At 37.6% G+C, this 24,388-nt stretch overlaps 4 protein-coding genes and 1 pseudogene across 19 annotated transcripts; 3 read left to right on the forward strand and 2 right to left on the reverse strand.

Moving 5' to 3' along the window:
- Positions 1-983: 983 nt before the first annotated feature.
- On the reverse strand, positions 984-14,249 carry LOC125193563 (UDP-N-acetylglucosamine transferase subunit ALG14-like). 15 transcript variants are annotated; one of them, XR_016129041.1, is made up of 8 exons: positions 14,028-14,248; positions 13,679-13,872; positions 13,343-13,482; positions 12,804-12,950; positions 12,654-12,713; positions 12,557-12,570; positions 12,366-12,450; positions 3,661-3,780 (listed from the first exon to the last, which is right to left on the reverse strand). XR_016129041.1 is itself a non-coding variant. In XM_089057604.1 (7 exons), the coding sequence occupies exons 2-6, from the start codon at positions 13,857-13,859 to the stop codon at positions 12,394-12,396; spliced, it is 705 nt and encodes a 234-aa protein (XP_088913730.1). In that variant the 5' UTR covers positions 13,860-13,872; positions 14,028-14,243; the 3' UTR covers positions 984-1,002; positions 12,366-12,393. The 15 variants fall into 15 exon arrangements, 11 of the variants coding, with proteins under 11 accessions (XP_088913730.1, XP_088913728.1, XP_088913729.1 ...); XR_016129040.1 differs by lacking the exon at positions 3,661-3,780 and adding an exon at positions 8,213-8,709; XR_016129039.1 differs by lacking the exon at positions 3,661-3,780 and adding an exon at positions 9,208-9,331.
- On the forward strand, positions 2,851-8,125 carry LOC148929464 (putative disease resistance protein At1g50180). 2 transcript variants are annotated; one of them, XM_089057598.1, is made up of 4 exons: positions 2,851-3,919; positions 5,516-7,296; positions 7,387-7,516; positions 7,830-8,125. In XM_089057598.1, the coding sequence occupies exons 1-2, from the start codon at positions 2,851-2,853 to the stop codon at positions 7,279-7,281; spliced, it is 2,835 nt and encodes a 944-aa protein (XP_088913724.1). In that variant the 3' UTR covers positions 7,282-7,296; positions 7,387-7,516; positions 7,830-8,125. The 2 variants fall into 2 exon arrangements, with proteins under 2 accessions (XP_088913724.1, XP_088913725.1); XM_089057599.1 differs by having other exon boundaries at positions 7,391-7,516.
- LOC148929465 (putative disease resistance protein At1g50180) lies at positions 8,414-10,664 on the forward strand (annotated as a pseudogene).
- A 1,149-nt stretch (positions 14,250-15,398) lies between the features above and the next one.
- LOC125191629 (putative starch synthase 4, chloroplastic/amyloplastic) lies at positions 15,399-22,767 on the forward strand. The gene is made up of 16 exons (XM_048089023.2): positions 15,399-15,668; positions 16,194-16,566; positions 16,966-17,047; positions 17,266-18,325; positions 18,403-18,454; positions 19,383-19,505; positions 19,579-19,654; positions 19,747-19,931; positions 20,010-20,204; positions 20,450-20,521; positions 20,736-20,945; positions 21,524-21,649; positions 21,768-21,917; positions 21,994-22,055; positions 22,161-22,236; positions 22,331-22,767. Exons 1-16 carry the CDS (start codon positions 15,523-15,525, stop codon positions 22,499-22,501), a joined length of 3,159 nt encoding a protein of 1,052 aa, XP_047944980.1. The 5' UTR covers positions 15,399-15,522; the 3' UTR covers positions 22,502-22,767.
- A 51-nt stretch (positions 22,768-22,818) lies between these two features.
- LOC125191630 (chlorophyll a-b binding protein 3, chloroplastic-like) lies at positions 22,819-23,775 on the reverse strand. The gene has a single exon (XM_048089024.2). The coding sequence runs from the start codon at positions 23,708-23,710 to the stop codon at positions 22,916-22,918; it is 795 nt and encodes a 264-aa protein (XP_047944981.1). The 5' UTR covers positions 23,711-23,775; the 3' UTR covers positions 22,819-22,915.
- Between the last annotated feature and the right edge of the window lie 613 nt (positions 23,776-24,388).

Here is a 24,388-nt window from a genome sequence, read left to right on the forward strand (position 1 = left end):
AATTTAAATATTTAGTAGTAGTAGTAAAGATTTAGTAACATATAAAAATCCTGTGTTATTGTAGCACACATCTGCTCAAATATGTGCCACAACCTTTTCGTTTCATACAAAATTTGCCAATTGGATGAGAAAAATTGAATTTATAGAAATTATGAGCACATTCGTGTGCGTAATATGTGTAGTGTGTGACGTTGTGTGTCTATATGTGTAACTGTGTGTGAGAGAGAGAAACTGTATGTGTTTAGGTGTGTGACTATGTGTGTGTGTATGTGTGATTGCATGTGTGTTAACGTGTGTGCGTGTGACAATATGGTATCAGAGCGGGCTCTAGTGTGGATAACTCTCCCCCTTAGAGCATCTCCAAGGGAAAGGGTAAATGGAGGGATAAAGAGAAATAACTACCATATTTACCTCTTCTTGATAAAATTTCATGCTCCAATGAAAAAAGTATTTGGTGAGGTATTATACCTTCTTTCATTTTGAGAATGTATCTTTACCTCTTCTTGGAAGAAAATGTAAAAAGTTAGTTATTTTTATTTGTCTTCTTAATTTACCTTCTTCTCTTGAAGTCCATTACTCCCCCCGTCCCACATAATTTGACCCAGTATTCCATTTTGGTCCGTCCCAAATAATTTGACTCATTTCACTTTTACAATTTTTGGTAGTGGACCTCATATTTTATTAATTCATTCCTACTCACATTTTATTATAAAACCAATACTTTAAAAGTAGGACCCACATCCCACCAACTTTTTCAACTCACTTTCCATTATATTTTTTAAAACCCGTGCCCGATCAAATTGTCTCAAATTATGTGGGACGGAGGGAGTACTTTTTAAGAAGGTATAATCACCTTTTTTAAAAGATAATGAGATATATACCTTCTCAACTTACCTTTTCCCATTGGAAATGCTCTTATAAGGGGTGAGTGACTCATTTATAATATGGTATCAGAGTGGGTCCAAGTCGATGATGTATTGATCTCTTTATCTCTTCTCTTGCCTACCCACGTGATGAAAGTCTGATATGTCATTTCGATCCACACATGAGGGGGCATGTTAAAAATTCTTAAAATCTTGTTCCACATCGACTTAGTGATGATCCTAGCTTGTCTATATAAATATGGATAACCCTCCTCTTTATAAGACTTTTTAAGATGTGAATGACCCTTTTCTAATAATCGGTTGTACGCCAATTCATCATATGATATAATTTACATATATAATATTTTTCCCAATGTCCATAGAATGACTAAATGGATGCTTCATTTTTAGCCGCCAATTTGCAAAATTTGTGTCCAAATGATATGGCATGTCAAAGAGTTATTGATGAGATATATGAAATTATTTTATCTCTATATAATATAGAATGACCATGGAAGGAATTTCTACTCTTATGTAGTGATTCTATTAATAAGCTTTACTATTTACTACTCCGGGGAGTGTTATATTGCTAACTCAATACTTAATGGTTAACTATAACTCAATAATAGTCATTAGATATTCAAAAATAAAGGCCTAGATCATTTACCACAAAATGTCAATACGATCAACAAAAAACGTCAATAAGGCTATATGATTAATTCTAATAAAAATCAATAGGGGTATTAATGTCAAGTTAGTTATAACTAACTTTTAAAAGAAATCCCAAAACTTTAAATTCATATAACATATATCAAATTAAAGATAATTTTATAAGGATTCCAACGATATACTACATGCATATGTTCCGACGTCAAAATTTGAAAAAAAAAAATCTAGAATTTTCGTATTTTTCGTACACAGGCTAATGTCAATACAACTAAGATAATATGTCATATAAAGCATATACAATGTCAATCCTAAATTTGTGTTGACATTCTCAAAGCATTGTGTTGATATTTTCGAAACACTATATTGACATTTTTATCCAAAATCCTAATTTGGCATTTTTTTTTTATTTTTTTCGATTTAATTAATAAAAACAAAAATTACACGTGGCAAATTGTAGACCACACGTTTTTTAAAATCATGTGGTTTTAAATTAGTTGTAGTTAGCAATTAAATGATGAGTTAGCAATTGATCACTCCCTCAGCTATTCAAAACTACTGCAGATATGAAAAATCCTATGTTATTGTAGCACACTTTCTGCTCAAGTATATGCCACAACTTTTTGCATCTCATCAAATTTACTATCAGAAACACTTTAACATTATAATTAGCATATATATTTATCCCATGTACCTCACAACAATATCACAGTTCTAACTTCTATCCCAACGTCAAGAACAAAATACGTCCACAGTTCTAACTTCTATCACGCATATTATGCATGTAAAACAAGCATGATTTCAATCTCATAATCTGACTAGTGTTCTCATTTACATCCAAACTAAACACACTAAGCACAAAATAATAATAATTATGCATTTTTTCTAATTATTATAGTCCGATAATATTTATTCTAATGGAATTATAATATGCCAACCATTGAAAAAATAATTAGATTTGTAGGTGTGACTTGTCCACTATTAGACTAGAAAAGTTTTTTTTATGGCTGTGGATAAGAATTTGTGGCTTGGGCTTGGCTTGACAAAACTATTGTGGACACAGAGAACAATATCCCAATAACAAAATGGAAAAGAAGAACACGTGTATTGGACTAGTTGGTGAGAATTATACCACTAAAGGCCTGCTAATTAAATAGAATAATTGTAATTAGAAACATGTATGAACGTTTGATCCAACTTCCAATGCCAAATTATATTCTAAAGTATTAACAAAACTTCTCTAATCTCCTCCTCTCTTGTTTCTTCCCACTTTCTTCACATCTGAAAGTTGACCAAACAATCAAAGCTTGAAATTGCTGCAATGGCAGAGGCAGTGGTGGCGGTTGCTCTACAAACCATCCGTGATTTGCTATTGGAAGAGGGAAGGTTTTTATCTGGTGTAGGCAATCAAGTCAAGGAGCTCGAGAGCCAGCTCAAAGAGATGAAGTGTTTCCTCCAGGATGCTGATCAAAGACGACACGAAAGCAGTACGATCTCCAATTGGATCTCTGAGATCAGAGATCTCGCCTACAGATCCGAATCCGCCATTGAAAGACACGCAGCTTATCAAGTTTATTCAAGTAGAAGAGGCCTCAGGCAGTTGGTCCGCAAATATTCCTGCATTTTGGAAGATTGCAGCTCACTCCACCAATTAGGCTCCGAGATTTCACAAATTACATCAAATCTCGAGAGGATAAGCAAAGATATGCAAGAAAACGGCATAAAAAGAAGCATAATCATGAATCCAAATGGAGAGGGGGGAAGCTCGGGTGGAAACAACATGTCAAGGAAGACTTTCCCCTATTTGGAGATGGGAGATTGCTTCCTAGGCATGGAGGATGAGGTGAAGCTGCTTGTTCATCACCTAGGGAAAGAAACAGAGGATCGGATTATATCAGTGTGGGGAATGGGAGGCTCAGGCAAGACCGCCATTGCAAAGAAGCTCTACAACGAGATGACCGACTTTGATCTGTCAGCGTGGGTTTGCATTACTCAGCAGTGCGAGAGTCGATCAGTTTGGGAGGATGTTTTGAGGCAGCTAGAGAATCAGAACAAGAAGAAGAAGAGTGTTTCAACTTCAATTCTGAACGATGAGCCGCGAATAAGGGAGGAGGTTCCAAGTCTGAACGACTTTGAATTGATAGAGAGACTATGTGAGATACAAAGAGAGAAGCGATGTCTCATAGTTTTGGATGATGTTTGGGAACTTTCTCATTGGGAGGAGTTGAAGCATCCATTCATTGTCCAAAATCTGCAGAGCAAAATATTGGTGACAACACGGGAACAAAAGGTTGCAGAGATTGGATTGACAGTGAAACATGGGCTCTTACATGTGGATGCTGCTTTAGAACTTCTTAAAAACAAAGCATTTTCCCATGACAAAATTCCAGGTCAGTTTTAATTATTTATTTATCATTGTTATTATTAAAATGGAGTGGATACCAAACTTGATTAGTAGTACTACTAAACATAGGGGTATTCAAAGAAACGGAAATTGTTTGTGCGGTAAGTGTAAAAATATAGTACTAATATTAAAGGTATTATAAAGATTTTGAAGAAATTTGATAGTAATATTAGTACTCATATAATATTCGAAGAATGTTGTGTTGGTATTGATTAATTCCAATTAATATTTTTTTTTAATAAAGACTTCCTTCGTCAACCATTAGGAGTCTCATTTCTTGGCTGCATGGATTTTATGAAATGTTAAAAAACATGAGTGAAAAAATGTTAGTGGAATATGAGTCCCACTTGTACATAATAGTTTAAATGAAATTTGAGTGAAATATGTTAGTGGAATGTGAGACCCTATTTTACCATTTATGATAAAAGTGAATCGAGACTCCTATTCGTGGACAGACTAAAAATAAAAAAAAACAGAACTCATATTCACAACGGAGAGAGAAAGAAAACAAAAATTGGTTTAATCGACCATTTCATGGTCAAACTGACTGATTTCTCCTATTTGTGGCTCCAAATAATTGTTAGAGGTGCCCAAGGTTCACGGTTTTGGCGGTTAACTGCGAAACCGTGACCGTTGGGCGTCGGTTACGGTTCCGAACCGAAACCATTGATATTAGAACTGTGGTTCGGTTCAGATTCAAAATTTTCTAAACCGAAAACGAGCTGGAACCATAAATTTTTTTTGAAAACTGGCGGTTCGGAACGTGAAAAACGTTAAAAACCGTCGGTTAGGAACCAAAACCGAAATCGACAGTTTTGGAACTGTGACCATAACCGCGAAACACCCTCGCAGTTCGGTTCTGGTTGGGCAATTTCCAAAACCGAAACCGGCGATTCTGAACCGTAACCGCCGGTTCCGGAACCGTGGGCACCTCTAATCATATGGTTAGAAAAGAAATACAGTTACATAGAAAATGAAATTAAATGTATATATTAAAATACAAAGCACAATATACCATTATTTTCATATCCGTAATAGTACGGAAAGAAGACCTGACTCTAACTTATTCAAGAATAGTGGCGTTCAATCTCTCGATCTTTTAATTTAGGACTAGTTGGTTCTCTTATTAAGAAAATATAAACAGAGTTGAGAAAATTATTTTTGAAGGGTTTATAAACTCATTTTGCCAAATATCTGTAACAGTTTGTAAGGGTTTGTTGAGAAGTTATTTTTGAAGGGTTTATAAACTTTCGAATACTTGATAAAATAAGAGAGATAGAAATGAATTAGTGGGAAATAGATATCAACTCATAGATATGAGAACAAAATTTTCTTAAAGGAGTGTTTCTATTTATAGAAAACGGACCAAAAATGAAAGAATTTCTATTCTTCAAAAACGGAGGGAGTACTTGTTTTATAAAACTTGAAGGGATTACCTCATACATTACATACTAAATTTCCTGATATACTACTAATAAATTGACAAGTGGATCTCTTTTTATGGAAATAAAAGTTATTTCCAATACCTTACACTCTTCCCCCACTAGTTGAATTGAAATAATTATATTAACTCAATTTGCAGACTTTGCATTGGAAGAAGGATTTGAGAAAATTGGGAAAGAAATGGTGCAGAAATGTGGGTATTTGCCATTGGCAATTTCTTTACTCGGTGGGGTATTGAGAAAGAAAAAATCGATGGTTGAGTGGGAATTAGTAAATGCCGATATCAAAGAAGCCATATATAGAGATGAGAAGCAGATTAATAGAGTGCTGAACTTAAGCTATGAAAGTCTACCCTATTATTTGAAGCCTTGCTTTCTCTATATGGGTATATTTGATGAGGATCAAACCATAAATGCTTCTTCTCTATATAAGAGATGGATAGCACAAGGCATGATTTCATATGAGAATATTGGAGACAAGGAGGACACTTTAGTGGACATCGCTGAGCTTTACTTAAGTGAGTTGGCCTCCAGGTCTCTGGTTCAGTTTGAAATTCGGTTTGAGTATGATATCGGAAATAGAACTGGAAAATTTGGTTCATGCAAACTTCATGATGTAGTACGAGAACTATGTTTGAAATTGGGGAAAAGGGAGAATTTTGGTTTGAAGAGTTTGGAGTATAAAGGTGGGAAACTTAGTACCTTACTACGGCGGGAATCTTCCTCGCATATGAAAATACAACATTTGGCTATCCATTTCAGGAGTGAAGTTGAACACGAGCCTGCAGTCGCTTGTAGAGAAGATACTAGCAAGCATATAAGGTCTCTTCGATTAACCAATCTCAGAAATTCAAATGTTTTTCTGTTTCCTCCACAAAGTATGGTTGATCTTCAAAAATTCAAATTGTTGAGAGATCTAGTTATCGTGGGATTCAAATTCGCAGGAGGAAAGTTGCCAAGAGGAATCACTAATCTTGTTCACCTTAGAAATTTGCGTTTAAAAGGTTGTGAACTTGATAAGCTACCATCATCCATGAGGAATTTGGTATACTTGGAGACCCTTGATTTATCAGATTCATGGGATGTTGAAGTTCCAAATGTTTTTAAGGAGATGCTGCGATTAAAACACTTGATGTTTCCTTTATATCAAATTGAAAATATTGGAAATTATCGGGTAAGACTGGATGAGGGAGTAGAAAAGTTGGAGACTCTAGTATGCTTAGATAGTAGATTGCATGAATTAAAATGTATGGATAGAATGAAGAATCTCCGACGGCTTGTAGTAAGAATACACGACCATGAAAGCTTGTTAGCTATCATGAATGCCATTATGAAGTGGAACAATATAGTATATTGTTCAGTTTATATCAAAGGCAATTGCGACTTTACAAGTGAGAAGATGCTAGAGAAGGCTTTGGCATGTCCCAATCTTAATCACTTGTTTATCGATTCTAAGCTAGGGAAGGCACTAGCAGAGAGCGGGAGTGACTTTTTGAGCTCGGAACTTAGGATTTTGAGCTTGTTTGAGACCGAGATTGAGGATGATCCAATGGGGATACTGGGAAAGCTTCCTTGTTTGATAATATTGCAATTATATTGGGAATCATTTGTTGGGGAGGAGATGAGGTGTCCAGAAAACAGTTTTCCTCGCCTCAAGAGGCTAGTGTTAAGAGGTGTACCAAAGTTGAGGGAGTGGAGAGTGGAGTCAGGAGCCATGCCCCTTCTCTCTAAATTAACAATCGGAGAGTGTTCTTGTCTTGAGATGGTTCCAGAGGGATTGAGAGGCATTTCTTCCCTTCAGCGACTAGTAATTAAACAAATGCCGGAATTGAGAGAAAGGATATCACCAGCAGGACAGGATTTCTACAAAGTCCGCCACGTCCCTTCAATTATCATCAAGGACTAGTCTGTGCCCAACCAGGTATCTCATGTCATGTTAATCTAGTTTCTTTGTTAGAAATCTTTATCAGCTTCATGTTCTTGTTTCTTTGTTAAACTGACTGGGTTGAAGGCAGTGGCAATGGTGCTGGTAATGTGGGGGTTCGTGTCGTACTCATACATCTACCAGCATCATCTCTATGATTAGAAGATGAAGGAAGAGAGACAGAAATGATGGAGGTGTGCAGATTCAGCTTGTTGATGTAAGAGAATACCTTGATTTTAGTGCTTAAGTCTTCATTATGTTTGCTTTAAGATTAAATACAGGCTGCATCTTGTTTGATAACTTGTTATTGTTGATGCTATTCAGCTATTATTAAATACCAATAGTCTTGGGAATCTACTCTGTCTGGTTATGAACTTTGGCTAGATAATTATGCAAAGTTCAGATGGTATTGTTTTGTGAATGCAGAGAGAAGCTTGTTATATTGTATGAGTGTCTACGATACAACTTCTCTGTATTGCTGAAGCTACATACTTACTAGATGTTAATGATATGTTTCTTCTTTTAATTAGGTGCAAGTATGGAGGAGATAATCAATAGAGCATGACTACATGCTTTTTTATGACAAAGTGGAATCTTCATTGTAGTATGTGTGAATTCCTTGTATTGTATAGCGATATTGATATTTTGTTTAGAGTATTTCAATAGCAAAGCAGGAAGCCAGTAATTATGGAGGACAGGCCACGTAATTAAATATGCAACCCAAATACGTGGTGTTGCAATCATCAGACTAGTAGATTCCATATTGTAAGATATTTTATTTGAAATTCGATTGTGCTGAGTAGAAGATTATATTTTCTATCATAAACTTTACTAATCAAAACTTCTATTTCAAATACTAATAATTATAAATTTATTAATACAGCCCTCAAATAACTGCATTATAACTAATAAATTTAAGGTTCTCCCAAAGAAAAGTGTGCAATGTAAGCCTCGTAAGTTCAGCCATTTTTCTCCTGCTCTCTTGTTTCTAGTTTCTTTCATTCCTTATTTCTTGTTTCTTGTTTCTTGTTTTTTGTTTCATTCATTCCTGTTTTCTTCCCCATTTCTTCACATTTGAGCATTCACCAAACAATCAAAGCTTGGTATCGTTGCAATGGCAGAAGCAGTGGTGTCGATTGCTCTACAAACCATCCGTGATTTGCTATTGGTAGAGGGAAGGTTTTTAGCTGGTGTGGCTGATCAAGTCAAGGAGCTTGAGAGGCAGCTCAAAGAGATGAAGTGTTTCCTCCAAGACGCTGATAAAAGACGACATGAAAGCAGAACCATCTCCAATTGGATCTCAGAGATCAGAGATCTCGTCTACAGATCCGAATCCGCCATTGAAAGGCACGCAGCTTATCAAGTTTATTCAAGGAGAAGAGGCCTTGGACAGTTCGTCCGCAAATATTCCTGCATTTTGACATATTGCAGCTCACTCCACAAATTAGGCTCTGAGATTTCACAAATTACATCGAATCTGGAGAGGATAAGCAAGGATATGCAAAAAAACGGCATAAAAAGAAGCATAATCATCAATCCAAATGGAGAGGGGGAAAGCTCGCAAAACATGTCAAGAAAGACTTTTCCCTATTTTGAGATGGGAGATTGCTTTCTGGGCATGGAGGATGAGCTGGAGCAGCTTGTTCATTACCTAGGAAAAGACACTGAGGATCGGATTATTTCAGTGTGGGGAATGGGAGGGTCAGGCAAGACCACTATTGCCAAGAAGCTCTACAATGAGACGACCAACTTTGAGCTCTCCGCGTGGGTTTGTATTACTCAGCAATGCGAGAGTCGATCAGTTTGGGAGGATGTTCTGAGGCAACTAGAGAATCAGAAGGAGAATAAGAAGAGTGTTTCAAGTGTGAACGATGAGCCACGAATAAAGGAGGAGGTTCCAAGTCTGAGCAACTTTGAGTTGATCGAGCGACTATGTGAGATACAAAGAGAGAAGCGATGTCTCATTGTTTTGGATGACGTTTGGGAACTTTCTCATTGGGATGAACTGAAGCATCCATTTATAGTCCAAGAACTGCAAAGCAAAATATTGGTTACAACACGGAAATAAAAGGTCGCAGAGATTGGATTGGCAGTGGAACATGGCCTTTTACATATGGATGCTGCAATGGAACTACTAAAATACAAAGCATTTCACCATGGAAACATTCCAGGTCAATTTGTTGCTTGTTTTAAAGCACTTACAATCTCAGTCAAGCACCTTCTTACTGAATTTTACTAAATATTCAATTGATCGTCATTTATTATTACTTCAATATGTAGGCTTTGCATTGGAAGAAAGATTTGAGAAAATTGGGAAAGAAATGGTGCATAAATGTGGGTATTTGCCATTGGCAATTTCTTTACTCGGCGGGGTTTTGAGGAAGAAAATTTCGATGGAGGAGTGGGAATTAGTTAATAAAGACATCAAAGAAGTCATATATAGAGATGAAAAGCAGATTGATGGAGTGTTGAACTTAAGCTATGAAAGTTTACCCTATTATTTGAAGCCTTGCTTTCTATATATGGGTATATTATTCAATGAGGATGAAACCATAGATGCAGGACATTTATATAAGATGTGGATAGCACAAGGCATGATTTCACATGAGAATATTGGAGACAAGGAAGACACTTTAATGGACATCGCTGAGCTATACTTAAGTGAGTTGGCCTCTAGGTCTCTAGTTCAAGTTGAAATTATGTTTACTTATGATGTCTCAAATAGAACTAGAAAATATGAAACATGCAAACTTCATGATGTAGTACGAGAACTATTTGAAATTGGGGAAAAGGGAGGATTTTGGTGTGCAGAGTTTGGAATATCAAGGTGGAAAACTTAGTACCTTGATACAGGAAGCTTCCTCGCATATGAAAATACAACATTTGGCCATCCATTTCAGGAGTGAAGTTGAACACGAGCCTGCAGTCACTTGTGGAGAAGATACTAGCAAGCATATAAGGTCTCTTCGATTAACCAATCTCATAAATTCGAATGTTTTTCTGTTTCCTCCACAAAGTATGGTTGATCTTCAAAAATTCAAATTGTTGAGAGATCTAGTTATCGTGGGATTCAAATTCGCAGGAGGAAAGTTACCAAGAGGAATCACTAATCTTGTTCACCTTAGAAGTTTGTGTTTACAAGGATGTGAACTTGATAAGCTGCCATCATCCATTAGGAATTTGGTATACATTGATACCATCGATTTAGCAAATACAATGAACGTTGAAGTTCCAAATGTTTTGCAGGAGATGCTGCGATTAAAACACTTATATTTTCCTTTATATGGAGATGAAAAGATTGGAAATTATCGAGTAAGATTGGATGAGGGATTAGATGGGTTGGAGAGTCTACAATTCTTGGATAGTAGATATCATGAATTAAAATGTATGGACAGAATGAAGAATCTCCGACATTTTTCAGCAAGAATACACGATAAAGAAAGCTTATCAGCCATCATGAAGGCCATTATGAAGTGGAACAAGATAGTATTTTGTAGAGTTTATATCGAAGACAGCTGCGACTTAACAAGTGAGCGAATGCTGGAGAAGGCTTTGAAATGTCCCAACCTTCATGGCTTGTGGACTAGGGCTAAGTTAGGGAAGGCGCTAACAGAGTGCGAGAGTGACTTGAGAACCTCAAAACTTAGGTTTTTGAGCCTGTATGCGTCCGAGATTGAGGATGATCCAATGGGGATACTAGGAAACCTTGCTTGCTTGGTAAACTTGCAATTAAGGTGTGAATCATTTGTTGGAGAGGAGATGACGTGTCCAGCAAATAGTTTTCTTCGCCTCAAGGAGCTAGAATTAATAGGTTTACCAAAGTTGAGAGAGTGGAGAGTGGAGGCAGGAGCCATGCCCCTTCTGACCCAATTAAAGATCAAAGAGTGTTCTTGTTTGGAGATGATGCCTGAGGGATTGAGTGGCATTTCTTCCCTTCAGAGAGTTGTAATTAAACAAATGCCGGGATTGAGAGAAAGGGTATCACCATCAGGACAGGATTTCCACAAAGTCCGCCACATCCCTTCAATCATCATCGAGGACTAGTCTATACCCAGGTATCTCATTTCATGTTAATCTGGCATCAGATTTCTTTGTTAGAAATCTTGTTTGCTTTCATGTTCTTGTTTCTCTGTTATTCTGACTGGCTGAGTGGGTTGAAGGTGGTGGCGATGGTGTTGGTGATGTGGGAGTCTGTGCCATAAATCAATTACTTGAAGATGAAGGGGAGAGGCAGAAATGATGTTGTGCAGATTCAGCTTGTTGATGAAAGAGGATCTTATGCAGTATCTTAGCTTTTCTTTTCTTGTTTCGGGGAAATATGTAGATGCAAGATTATGTGCATTTGTATATATCTTCAATTAATAGTGTCAATTTAAGATTTGTTAGAATGTATATTGATTTATGTCTACAATGTTAAATAAAAAAAAATCAATTTAAATATTTAGTAAATCACTATTCCTACCATCAACTAATTTCGTATAGTACTCAATTAAGATTTGGTTCTGGTACAGCATTCATCTGAACATCAGGATTGCGAAACAGGTATTTCATTGTTTAAGAATGCAGAAAGTGTGTACAGATTCTTTATAGAGTATACATTTTGTGTTACATTCAGTTTCCTAGCTCATCACACCACGTCAGCAGCTAACTACTTAACTAACAAACTATATGTAACTAGCTTCTCCCCATCTTCCCCCTCCCTTTCCATGTATGAGGTCCCCTTCATATATCATGTAAAATTCAACCTCAAATTAGCCCTTGCCATATTGTTTGCTTCAGTGAAACTCATGCATTTTTTGAACTCAGGCATATTTAATCACACAGTTATTCAAGACTATTCAATGGATAGGGCATAAAACACATGTACAGTTAATAAAAGAAGCTCCATGTTTACGACAAATTCCATGTCATATCTTGCAACTTAAAGAACATGAAACTAACCCTGTATATATTTGCTCAATCTGGTAACGGTTCGACCAACGTATCAACAAAGTTTATATATTGATCTAAGCAAAAGGAAATAAAGCTAGAGATCATAAGAGTATAATCAGGGAAACGGGAAGTACCTGAAAGGAGGGGCAAGAGCATGAGTTGTTACATTAGACGACCAACATAATTAGCTCGGGGGTATTTGCTCTTCAGCTGTGGCCACTGCACGAATAATTGATCAGCCATCCGTAGTTTGTAAAGAAGCAACCCGCTCAAAGATAGCCTTCTGACTCTAGCAATACTCTCAACATAAAAAATGGATGACCACCTGATCCCTAAAACCTGAAAGTTGCAGTATAACTTTAACATTGTTCTATAAACCCCAAATTAAAAAGGCATATAACGACGAGCATAGTTATGCAAACCTTGAAAACAAAAGCAATGGCACAAAGCGGTATACAAGTCCCAGGCCCATTGCACAAAATCTGCAAATGGGAAATATTGAGTGGAGCAAATAAAATAAATAAAACTACATGATCCTTGTCACAGTTGAGTGTATCAAGAAATCACAATACCACTTGAGGTCGGATTCTGATCATCAGCCATAATGCATGTGCTAAAGCAGCTAAAGTTGTGCCAACTGAAGTTATGTAAGACTGTCCAACCTCGCGACTACGGTAAATTTGCAAAAAATCTGAAGCGCATATCGTATCAGCTTCTGCCTAGCACATAAAATCTTGTCAGGGCATGGAAAAGTAGTAGAGTGTTCAATTAGTCATCAAAACCCAAACAAAACTAATTTATGGACACTTATAACGTATTCATCTACAACCAGTGACCTTTATCCATGAGTAAGTGTATATAAAGTAATTAGCATATATACTTATCCCATGTACCTCACAAAAAATCACAGTTCTAACTTCTATCCCAACGTCAAGAACAAACTACGTCCACATATATATCACGCATATTATGTATGTAAAACAAGCATGATTTCAATCTCATTATCTGACTAATGTTCTCATTTACATCCAAACTAAACACACAAAACACAACACAGTCATAATGCAATAGGAAGAATATCATATACGTAGAGTAGCTGAAGGTATTTTACCTTGTTCTTCAAGGTGTCCTCCATCACACGAGCTTTCTGAAGGCTCATGTTATCAGTGGCAGCAGCGATATAGCATCTTGGTTTAAATCTTTCCATCTGCATAACACCTAATAGGTTTAGCATCTCTGCAGTGTGGCCACCTAGATTTGGATCAAAAGGACAAATCAAACCGAGACTCTGAAAAAACAAATAACGGATGTAAATACGCACCCAGCCATATCAAATTATCGCCTTATAATCAGAACTACTTTTCAAGTATTACAAATTTTGAGGTGAAACTTGGTGGCTGCAATCATCGGAGACAATTAAGGACAAGAAAAGGTAGAAATTTGCTACCTGAACCTAGAATTATCAAGGTACTCAGAGGTCCTGGAGGTCTATTGTGTAATTGTTTGCTGCTTCGATGTATAACATACAAAATCCGGAACAAAAGCAAGGTAGAAGCGCCAATTATCAGCAAAATCGGAAAATTGAGGAATCCTACATAGGAAAAGAAACAGCTGCTTCCGTTCTCCATCGCGAGAATTTTGCTGTATCGCAATCATACAACGGAAATCAGCAGCTTACCGAAATCAAACAAACTAGAGGTTTATGAAGGAACACTATAATCATCTTTGATTTCAATGAACAGTATTCAACTTCTTTCCGTTTCATAACAATAGAGGATTTTACCTAATAAGCGTACCGTAAATGATGCGAAAGAGATCGGAAATGGCGGATTCAACGCGGCGGCGACAGCCGTTGCCGCGGGCGGAGGTCAGCGCCGGAGAGGGATGGGATGCCACTGGATCACTCAAAGATACTTCCTTTTCCCCCTAAATCGAGGTGAATTTAGGACGCAATTTTTTTTTACATTGAAATTTATCATTGTTTATAAAATAAATAAATAGATAAATAAGACAATCACGTCCAAAAACCAAAACACCAATCCATCTCCACTCTATGCTCACAACAAAATAAAATAATCTTATAAATATGAGTAATTTTAATAAGTGACAGTGGATACATTTTATTTTGTGTGAATATGGAGTATGAAATAAGTAGATTGATATTTTAGAGTAGGTGATCAAAGATTGATTAAGTTGTGGCTTCTTAAAAAAATGAATATGAATTGATTTACTTGAAAGAGAGAAGTAATAAATATTAATAATTTCGATTTCGATATGGTTGTAATTTAGTTATTTCTAAAATTTTAGATTTTCATATTTTAAATTTATATTATCTCAAAATTCAATATCCATATTTGATTATATTTTTAAAAATTGAAACGAAATCCGAACACCCATTATCCAAAAGTTGTTTTGAAAATGACAAATTGCCAAATAAGTAAGTTATTATGCTAAAAATAGCTAAACTCGGTGTTGCATATTTTTCAAGAATTAAATTATACACCATGAAGTGTATAATTTTTATAATTATTTTATCTATTTTATTTTCGGTGAAATATGCATATCAATAAGTTTTAAATGCGCAAAAATTTGATGTTATGAATAGAGGTGTCCACGGTTCAGGAACTGCCGGTTCCGGTTTTGGAAATTATTGAACCGGAATCGAACCGCGAGGGTGTTTCGTGGTTACGGTTCCAGTTTCGGTTTTGGTTTCGAACCGGCGGTTTTCCGGCGGTTTTTTACGGTTCCAAACCGTCGATTTTTTGAGGTTCCGGCTTAATTTCACGGTTTCCCGGCAGTTTTTCGCAGTTCCGGTTTGAAACCACCCGGAACCGGCGGTTCCTGCACAGTTTCAGTTCGAAAATTTTTGAACCTGCACCGAACTACGGTTTAAAAATCGACGATTTCGGTTCGAGTAAATTCTCACGGTTTCGGTTTGAAACCGCCGGTTCGATAAACCTTGGGCAGGTTTGAAATTGTAAATTGTGTGATACATATTGTAAATTGTGTGTTTGAAATTGATTTTCAATTCATAGTATAAGTCGCTGTAAAGAAGACACATACGATCATTGCGAAAATTATTTAATTTATAATTCAACTTTTTAGAAAAGAGAGTAATTAAAAAAAGTTTAGGCGCATTACTATATAAGTGTGACAAGATGCGAAGCTTACGCAGAGGTAGAAGATAAATAAAAGCTCACTCGTATTAGAGCTAAGCAGTCGTTGGTTCTAAGCAACCGTTTATTTTCTCACACATTACACACACTGCAGCGGTAACCGCCTCACAAATTGATGGAGTCGGCGCCGTCGACGTGCTTTCTCCGCCGCGGATTGGTCGGCGCCGGACTCAAGTCTCCTCAAGTCACTGTGCGTCTCTACTCTTCCTCCTGGCAGCGCTGGTACCCAACCTCTTGTAAAATGCGCCAGCGCAACTTCAGGTTTTCTTTCTCACTGCTTTCATCTCTTCGAATTGATGAATCATTTCTCGATTACTTGCTTTGTCTAGTGATTGATTTGTTTGGCGATCGATACTGCTCACTTAGATATAGCTCGCTTTGTAATTTGTGCTTGATTGAGAATCACGTGATTAGTGCTTTATCTGGCAAGAGATATTTTCTCTTCTAAAATCGTCAAATTAGGATTACTGGCGTTATAATTATGTTGATGAATAACTTCACTGGCTGCAGCAGAGAGAATATTTTTTAGTGGTGGTAGGTGCTTAATAAATTCTGATTTCACATAAATTTGATGGGAGAGAGATTTGGATTCGATGTGGAAACTTCCTTGAGAATGTGATGACAAGTAGAATGGACTAATCGAATCGTGAAATGAGACTATTTTAATTCGTCTGTTGATGTGTGGAGATAGTAGAGTTTCAGTATAGTTGTTGCTTGAATAATCTATCTGGTGCCTAATTATTTCCTCCCTACTATTGCGACATGATGCATTGGATGGTTCCGCAGTTCGCAAAATAAGAGGCAACAAGCAAAGAAAATCAATCTCCCAACAAATACAAGATTAAATCAAATTGATGATAGCAACACTGATACAAGCAGCAGGGACAGAGGCGGGATTTCACCGACAAATACAAATTCCAAGCCAAATGATGATAGCGGATCGCCCAAAGGCAGCAACTCAGATTCAGATCAAGAAATAGATTCCAGCAACAATATTCCCGTAATAGAATATGGATACTTGGAAGGAGAGGGTTACTTCAATTCTTCTGAACCAGATGAAGTTGGAGCGTTGCACAATGACACTGTCGCCACTGCAGAGGGATCAGTTCACTTAAATGATGAAAAAACTAAGAGGCATATTCTGTCAAATGACATCCCAGTATGCACCCTTCCAGTTCTTTCCTCATTTTGGTTTATTTTATTTAATAATATTTCAGGTCCATACACATTTATGTAAGTGTGAAAAAAATGTTTCTAACTATGTAGACAAAGGCAGCTTCAGCATGATATATTTTCAAAAAGTTAATATTGAAACATGAGATGTGCTTATCGTATATGTTGCTGTTTCGGTAGTATCACAGGGCTGAAGGGTGCAATTCTTTACTGAAAACAAATCAGGTGTACTTCAATTGCATGATTTTAAATATCATAGTATGATTTTCCAGTATTCATAATCGAATTTTCATAACTTTTAAGGGGATTTAGAGTCAACGGTTTATTTTCTCTAGTTTGTTCTGACAAAAGAGTTAAGTATTTGATTATCTTATCTTTCAAACAGTCCACCACTGGGAATAGAGGACAGCAACGCTCGGGCAGTCAACTTCATGATTTAATTGGAATGATACGAAGTGCTGAAAAGAGTAAGTCATGACTCAACTTGATCCATTTATAAGTATGTTTTCTTACTTGCACTATCTTTGATTACTTGAATTGTAAGAAGAATCATTTTGCACTAATCATTACAGAGTGTTGACGGGATTTATAAGAGCTCGACTTTTTTTCTTCTAACGGAAAAAACAAAAAATATGGCCTTTTCTGGTAGCTGAATATGTTGCATCTGTTCGTTATTGCCTTACAGATATACATCTTCTTAATGATGCTCGTATGCGTGCTCTTGAGGATCTTGAAAATGTTCTCAGCGAAAAAGAGTCATTGCAGGGAGAAATCAACAGTTTGGAGATGAAACTGGTTGAAACTGATGCACGTCTGAAAGTGGCTGCACAAGAGAAGATACATGTGGAACTCCTCCAAGCCCAGTTGGAGAAGTTGCGAAGTGAATTGTCAAGCAGAGAGGAACTTGAACAGGACTTGAATAATGTTGTTTCTTCATCGCAAATTGACGTCGTCAGTTCTTTTAGCCAGGAATTAGATTCATTAAGGGCAGAGAATATGACCCTGCAGGATGAGCTACAGGCCCTAAAGGCAGAGCTTAGTCGTATTAGGGAAACTGACCAGCGTGTTCAAACATTGGAGGATGAACGGTCATTGTTGCAGTCCTCCTTCAAAGAGTTGGAGTTCAAACTTGCTGCTTCTGATGAAGATGTTTCAGAAATCTCTAGCTTGAAATCTGAATGCAAGAGTTTATATGAGAAAGTGGAGGATATGCAGACGCTTTTAGATAAGGCAACAGAGCAGGCAGATCAAGCAATTCTAGCATTGCGGCAAAACCAAGAACTCCGCAAGAAGGTTGACCAGCTTGAAGAATCTGTCAGTGAGACCAGCGACTATAAACTGTCATCAGAGAAGTTGCAGCAATATACTGAACTAATGCAGCAAAGAATAGATCTATTGGATGATCGCCTGCAAAATTCTGATGAAGAGGTACATAGCTATTTTAAATTGTGTCAAGACTCTATAAAGGAATTCCAGGACAAGCTGAATGCCTTGAAAGAAGAAAGCAAGAAAAGGGCAGAAGATGAATCTGTGCATGACAAGCCTTCTGAGTTTTGGTCCAATTTATTGCTTTTGGTGGATGGATGGTTTCTTGAAAAGAAGATCTCACTGGATCAAGTGAACTTATTAAGAGAAATGATATGGAACAGAGAACAAAGCATATGTGATTCATATATGTCGATGCAAGGAAAAAGTGAGAGGGAAATTATTGCAACATTTCTCAAACTAACGACGTCAACGACAGGGTAGGCAGACATTGCAAGGATTTTAATTTTTTACATACATTATAAGACACAAGTATTAACAAGTTATCATTGCACAGTGAAAGGTTACATGTCATACACATTGCAGCAGAGATGGCACCTGTGGCTAAGGTATACCCTTTATAAACTTCTAGAAGACAGTGGCACTGATTTTGTGTTGTAAATGTCTATATGAATATCTATGGTTTTCTATTGTGATATTTTTCTGGAGAATAATGAATATATTGACGAATGTAATGTAAGGAAGTTGAGAGATGGAAAAAGTTTGCCATTTCATGTTCATATAGCTCTCTCGAGTAAGTAATTCTATTTTCTAAATACGTCTTGTTAGTTTATCAACACATGCTTGAGATTGGCAGAAAAAATCACACACACATTCACATTTGTGTGAGACCATTTCCACCAATCTCATGTTGCCTCTCATGAGGATACCTAGCAATGTTGGGAAAATTAGAAAGCTCTCTTTATGAACCTTCCTATATGATGATATGGTGTAAGCCAATGGAGTAATTGGATATAGAATTGGTGGAAGAAGTTGGGTGCATGTGTACCTTCATGTATGTATTTTAACTTTGATATGACGCAGTCATGTAAATGGGCTGAGGACTTTGGAAACCCTGAGTATGGGTTGTTTGGCCTATAGTTGATTCAGCCAATAAGAAAGAAATTAATGGTTTTTTTACTAGCTGCATGGTCAAACAAAGAAATGTATGTCAATGCATAATCTGTCTAATTAGCACCATACACACTATTTCAGAGTCTAAAAGCTTGATGTAACAATTTTGCAATTTCTAATGTATTCTCTTGGATGCCAACTTTGTTTTAACTTTTCAGTGAAAACCTTCATAAGTCTTTGACACACATTGTACATTGTTGGCATGTTCATACTGTTTTTTTCTCATTTCATTTTGCTCTGGATGCGTGGCATGTTCGTACTGTTTTTTTCTCATTTCACGTTTGCTCTGGATGCGAGCTTTGTTTCACTTTCTTTTCTGGTAATACATTTAATGTTACTTTATTCCTAACATTTATGTTTAAGGTGGGTGGACTGGGAGATGTAGTGACTGGTCTTAGCAAAGCGCTTCAGAGGAAAGGGCACCTTGTGGAAGTTATTGTACCAAAATACGACTGCCTACAGTACGAGAGCATCCGGGATTTGAAGGTCATTGGTGTTTATGGAGGTGCTCTTTTTATTTCAATGATAACTCTCTAACCCGGATCTCCATTTGATGCAGGTTTTGAATATGCATGTTGAGTCATATTTTGATGGTAGACTGTTCAAAAACAAAATCTGGGTTGGCACTGTTGAAGGTCTAGAATTATTTCGGTTCCAAAGTGAAAATATCCTTGCTTTTTTGTTGTGTCCTAATACTTTAGTTGGCTGCAATTTTGACCATATTCAGGGATTCCTGTTTATTTCATTGAACCTCTTCATCCAAGTAAATTCTTCTGGAGGAATCAATTTTATGGAGAGAATGATGATTTTAAGAGATTTTCATACTTCAGCAGGGCAGCACTTGAGTTAATTCTTCAAGCTGGAAAGAAGCCGGACATAATTCATTGTCATGATTGGCAGACAGCCTTCGTCGTACGGATACTAGATTTTCAGCTTTCTTCTATGCCACCCGTGCATTCTTTTTTGACTTTTCCTTGTTATATTTGGCAGGCACCTCTTTATTGGGATCTATATGTTCCAAAAGGATTGGATTCAGCCAGAATATGTTTTACATGTCACAATTTTGAGTATCAAGGATCAGCTCCAGCTTCTGAGCTCGGATCTTGTGGTCTTGATGTTCACCAACTCAATAGACCTGATAGGATGCAGGATCATTCCGCACATGACAGGGTCAACCCCATTAAGGTAACAAGATCTCTCCCCTGAGCCCCTCCAAAGAATTAAAAAGCTTTTACGTATGTGATGTTGAGAGGTACATGGTTCCATGTGGCAGGGAACATCTTGGTTCTCTTTTATATAGTTTTTGTAATTGATTGGCGGTAGGTTAGCACTTAAAAGTTGACAGTTCATTTTCTTCATGGCATACATTGGCTGATTTCAATTTGATGGTCTATTTTTATTTTATTGGGCATGCCCTTGTCACCTATCAGGGTGCTGTGGTGTTCTCTAATATTGTGACAACAGTTTCACCAACCTATGCCCAAGAGGTGCGAAGTTCAGAGGTATGTATGTCATATGCTTTTCGTAACAGCTGTACTTGTATTCCCGAACTTTAGTTTGCCCAAAACTCTTTCTATTGTATTCTGCAGCTCATTTCTTAATTCTTATGTGTCATGGCCTAAGCAACAATGCAATTAATGAAACAGCGCGCATGCGCATGTGATTAGTTGATAATTATCAGAAATTTTCAGCCTATCTCCTTCTCATGATGTTCAGGGTGGACGAGGCCTACAGGACACAATTAACACATATTCAAAGAAATTTGTCGGAATTTTGAATGGCATTGATACTGATGCATGGAATCCAGCAACTGACCCATTTTTAAAGGTTCAGTATCATTCCAATGATCTTGATGGCAAAGCAGAAAACAAAGCAGCTTTGAGGAGACATCTGCAATTGTCTTCAGCTAATGACAGACAGCCATTGGTAAGTAAAGTTTAAATTTAATGAAAATTTTTTATACAAAAAATTCTTTTTAGTTTTATAATAATAAGCTTTTTAGACGTGGGTGAATTAATTTTCATTTAACATGAATCATTCTCCTGATGTGCAATTATTATCGATACTTAGAGATGGCAATGAGGCACAGCACAATTGACTGTCATGAACACAATATGAAAATATCATTTTTGGGTCAGATTAGCACAATATCATGTAGATATGTTTACCCTTTCCCATTAACTTCAGTAAAATCATTTTCTTTTACTTTTTTATTTATTTATGTACATCATATAATTGTCTTAATTCTTTTTACATATAATAAATGCATTTTTATTGCTTTTGAAGTTTATTTGTAGGTTTAATTTACTTAACTAATGCTACTGTAATCAAACAGTGGTTTATGCATTGGCTTGATTAGATTTTTGATTGATTCCTAATGTATTTATGGGAGCAACAGACTATACCTATAAAATATGACAGTTTAATTCTTATCTGATCATACTAATGTCTCTTATTCCCCTGCTGGAATAACACTTGCTTTTGTTATTAAACATCACGTGCAGGTTGCTTGCATAACTAGATTGGTACCTCAGAAGGGTGTACATCTTATAAGGCATGCAATATACCGGACATTGGAGTTAGGTGGTCAATTCGTTCTTCTTGGTTCAAGTCCAGTGCCTGAGATTCAGGTAAGTTTGGTTTCTCAATTTGAAATTTTATGCATATACATGCTTCTGTTGTGTTCATTGATTTTATTGGAGGCAGAAAATGGAATGTGCTTTAACATGGGAATTCTCATTTTTTCAGAGGGAGTTTGAAGAAATCTGTGATAGTTTTAGAACTCATGAACATGCTCGATTAATACTGAAATATGACGAGGCTCTTTCACACTTAATCTATGCTGCATCGGACATGTTGATCATCCCATCCATCTTCGAGCCTTGTGGCCTCACTCAGGTATCCTGTACACATGGCATAAAAAGAGCCTCCAGGCATACTAGCAATTATTTCTTAACTCATTGCACATTTGCAGATGATTGCTATGAGATACGGGTCAGTTCCCATCGTTAGGAAGACTGGAGGGCTCAACGACAGGTTAAAATCATCTGCAGATGACTTCTTATAAATCACACTCCACATTTGTTTTGCACTTACCTACATACTCTGTTCATATAATCACGGTTGTAAATCACCTTGCAGTGTTTTCGATTTTGACGACGATACCATACCTGCCCATTACAGAAATGGATATACATTCTTGACAGCTAATGAGCAGGTAACTCGCCATTGTAACAGGGATGAGCAATATACAATTCTGTAAAGACTGCATTTTCATAAACCAACGCGGGTTTTCTTGTTTGCATGTGTAGGATTTCAGCAATGCGTTGCAACGGGCAGTTAACCATTACATGAATGATGCTGATAGTTGGAAACAGCTTGTTCAAAAGGTGATGAGCTTGGATTTTAGTTGGGATTCTTCAGCACCATTGTATGAAGAACTTTATCACAAGTCTGTCGCCAGAGCGAGGAGCAGAAAATGATACCCGATGACCGCAATCAAGGTTTTCTATGCTGATATATTGGTGGAGTGGATGAGCTCGTGACTGAAAGTTAAGTCACGGGCCGACGACTGAGCTGTCGTTTCGTGTCACCTTGTGTCTTGTGGAGCTGATCGGCCAGATGCAGGCTGCTCAGGTTCAATTCTTTCATTCAGCACAATTATAGTTTACTTTTTACTTGTAAATATAGACTTCCAATCTGTATAGGTGTATGTTGTAATATGAGAACTAGTTTTTTTTTTTGGTAATGATTTTAGTTCCCTTTTTGTCAAAATAAAAACCAAATTCACAAACACACATTGAACCTCAAAACATGGCATTTATATTCCAATAATTCACATGAAACTTTACAAGTGACTAAAGCAACACTCTCAACTCCAAACACTCTTCTTCTCCTCACTTTCCGGGGACGAAGTTGGTGGCGAAGGCCCAAGCGTTGTTGTTAACTGGGTCGGCAAGGTGGTCGGCAAGGTTCTCCAATGGGCCCTTTCCGGTGACGATGGCCTGAACGAAGAATCCGAACATGGAGAACATGGCGAGTCTCCCGTTCTTGAGCTCCTTCACCTTCAGCTCAGCGAACGCCTCGGGGTCATCAGCCAACCCCAATGGGTCGAAGCTCCCGCCCGGGTAGATCGGGTCGGTCACCTCTCCGAGTGGCCCACCAGCAATGCGGTAGCCCTCGACGGCACCCATGAGCACAACCTGGGTAGCCCAGATGGCCAAGATGCTCTGAGCATGGACCAAACTCGGGTTGCCCAAGTAGTCCAAACCGCCCTCGCTGAAGATCTGAGCGCCAGCCTTGAACCAGACGGCCTCGCCGAACTTGACGCCGTTGCGGGAGAGGAGCTCGGGGAAGACGCAGCCGAGGGCGCCGAGCATGGCCCACCTGGAGTGGATCACCTCGAGCTCCCTGTTCTTGGCGAAGGTCTCGGGGTCAGCGGAGAGTCCGGCGGTGTCCCAGCCGTAGTCGCCGGGGAACTCGCCGGTGAGGTAGCTGGGGGCCTCGCCGGAGAAGGGGCCGAGGTACTTAACGCGGTCGGGGCCGTACCAGGGGCTGCCGGAGGAGACGGACTTGGTGGCGGGTTTGCGCATGGAGACGCGGCCGCCGTTGCTGGCGGAGAACTGAGTTGTGGTCTTGACCGCCTGACCGGCGAAGGATGGGGAGGAGAGAGCCATTGTGGAGGCGGCCATTGGTGGAGATGCGGCGGTTGTTTGATGCTACTATTAAGGGTGATTGTTTGAGGATGATAAATGGAAGTGGTGGTTAAGATTTACTTATAGGTGGCAAGAGGTTGGGTTAGTTATCTTGTGATATCTCTTTCTCATTTCTCATTGGGTTTCAAGATTTTGTTGCTCTGCCTAAATGGCATGTTTTAGACCATCAGTTTTGTAGATATTTTTTTGTGATGGAGTTTAGATTTTTTGTTTGAGTGGGCTCTCATGTACAGATGGATTTTTGACTCATACATGGATTCCATGGCTGAGATTTAAGATGAGCTTTCAAATGAGAGATACAGTTTTAGTTAATGGTGGTGGGTTGGTCCATTCTTAAGGTTGTTAGTCTCCATAGGTAATTAATGTGGCTGTGACATGAGCTTTTATGCATTTTGTCATAATGTCAATAGTCTTTAACACTCCATATTAATTAATGTGGCTGTGACATGATCATTTATGCAATTATCATAATGTAAATGGCGTCTAAAACCATTAATCTAAAATATAAATTTCGACGAAAATATAATATTTTATTTGAAAGGGACAAATTAACGACTTATGAAAGTTAGTAATTGATCGCACCCAAAAGTAAGAGTATTTCTTATTAAATTAAGAGTTGGTCGCAAAAGTTATGGACTTTGACTGCATAGTCAA

The sequence above is a fragment of the Salvia hispanica genome, chromosome 4, assembly GCF_029641045.1.
Source record: "Salvia hispanica isolate PSC_SH4W2 chromosome 4, Shi_PSC_v1, whole genome shotgun sequence".
Taxonomy (NCBI): Eukaryota; Viridiplantae; Streptophyta; class Magnoliopsida; order Lamiales; family Lamiaceae; genus Salvia; species Salvia hispanica.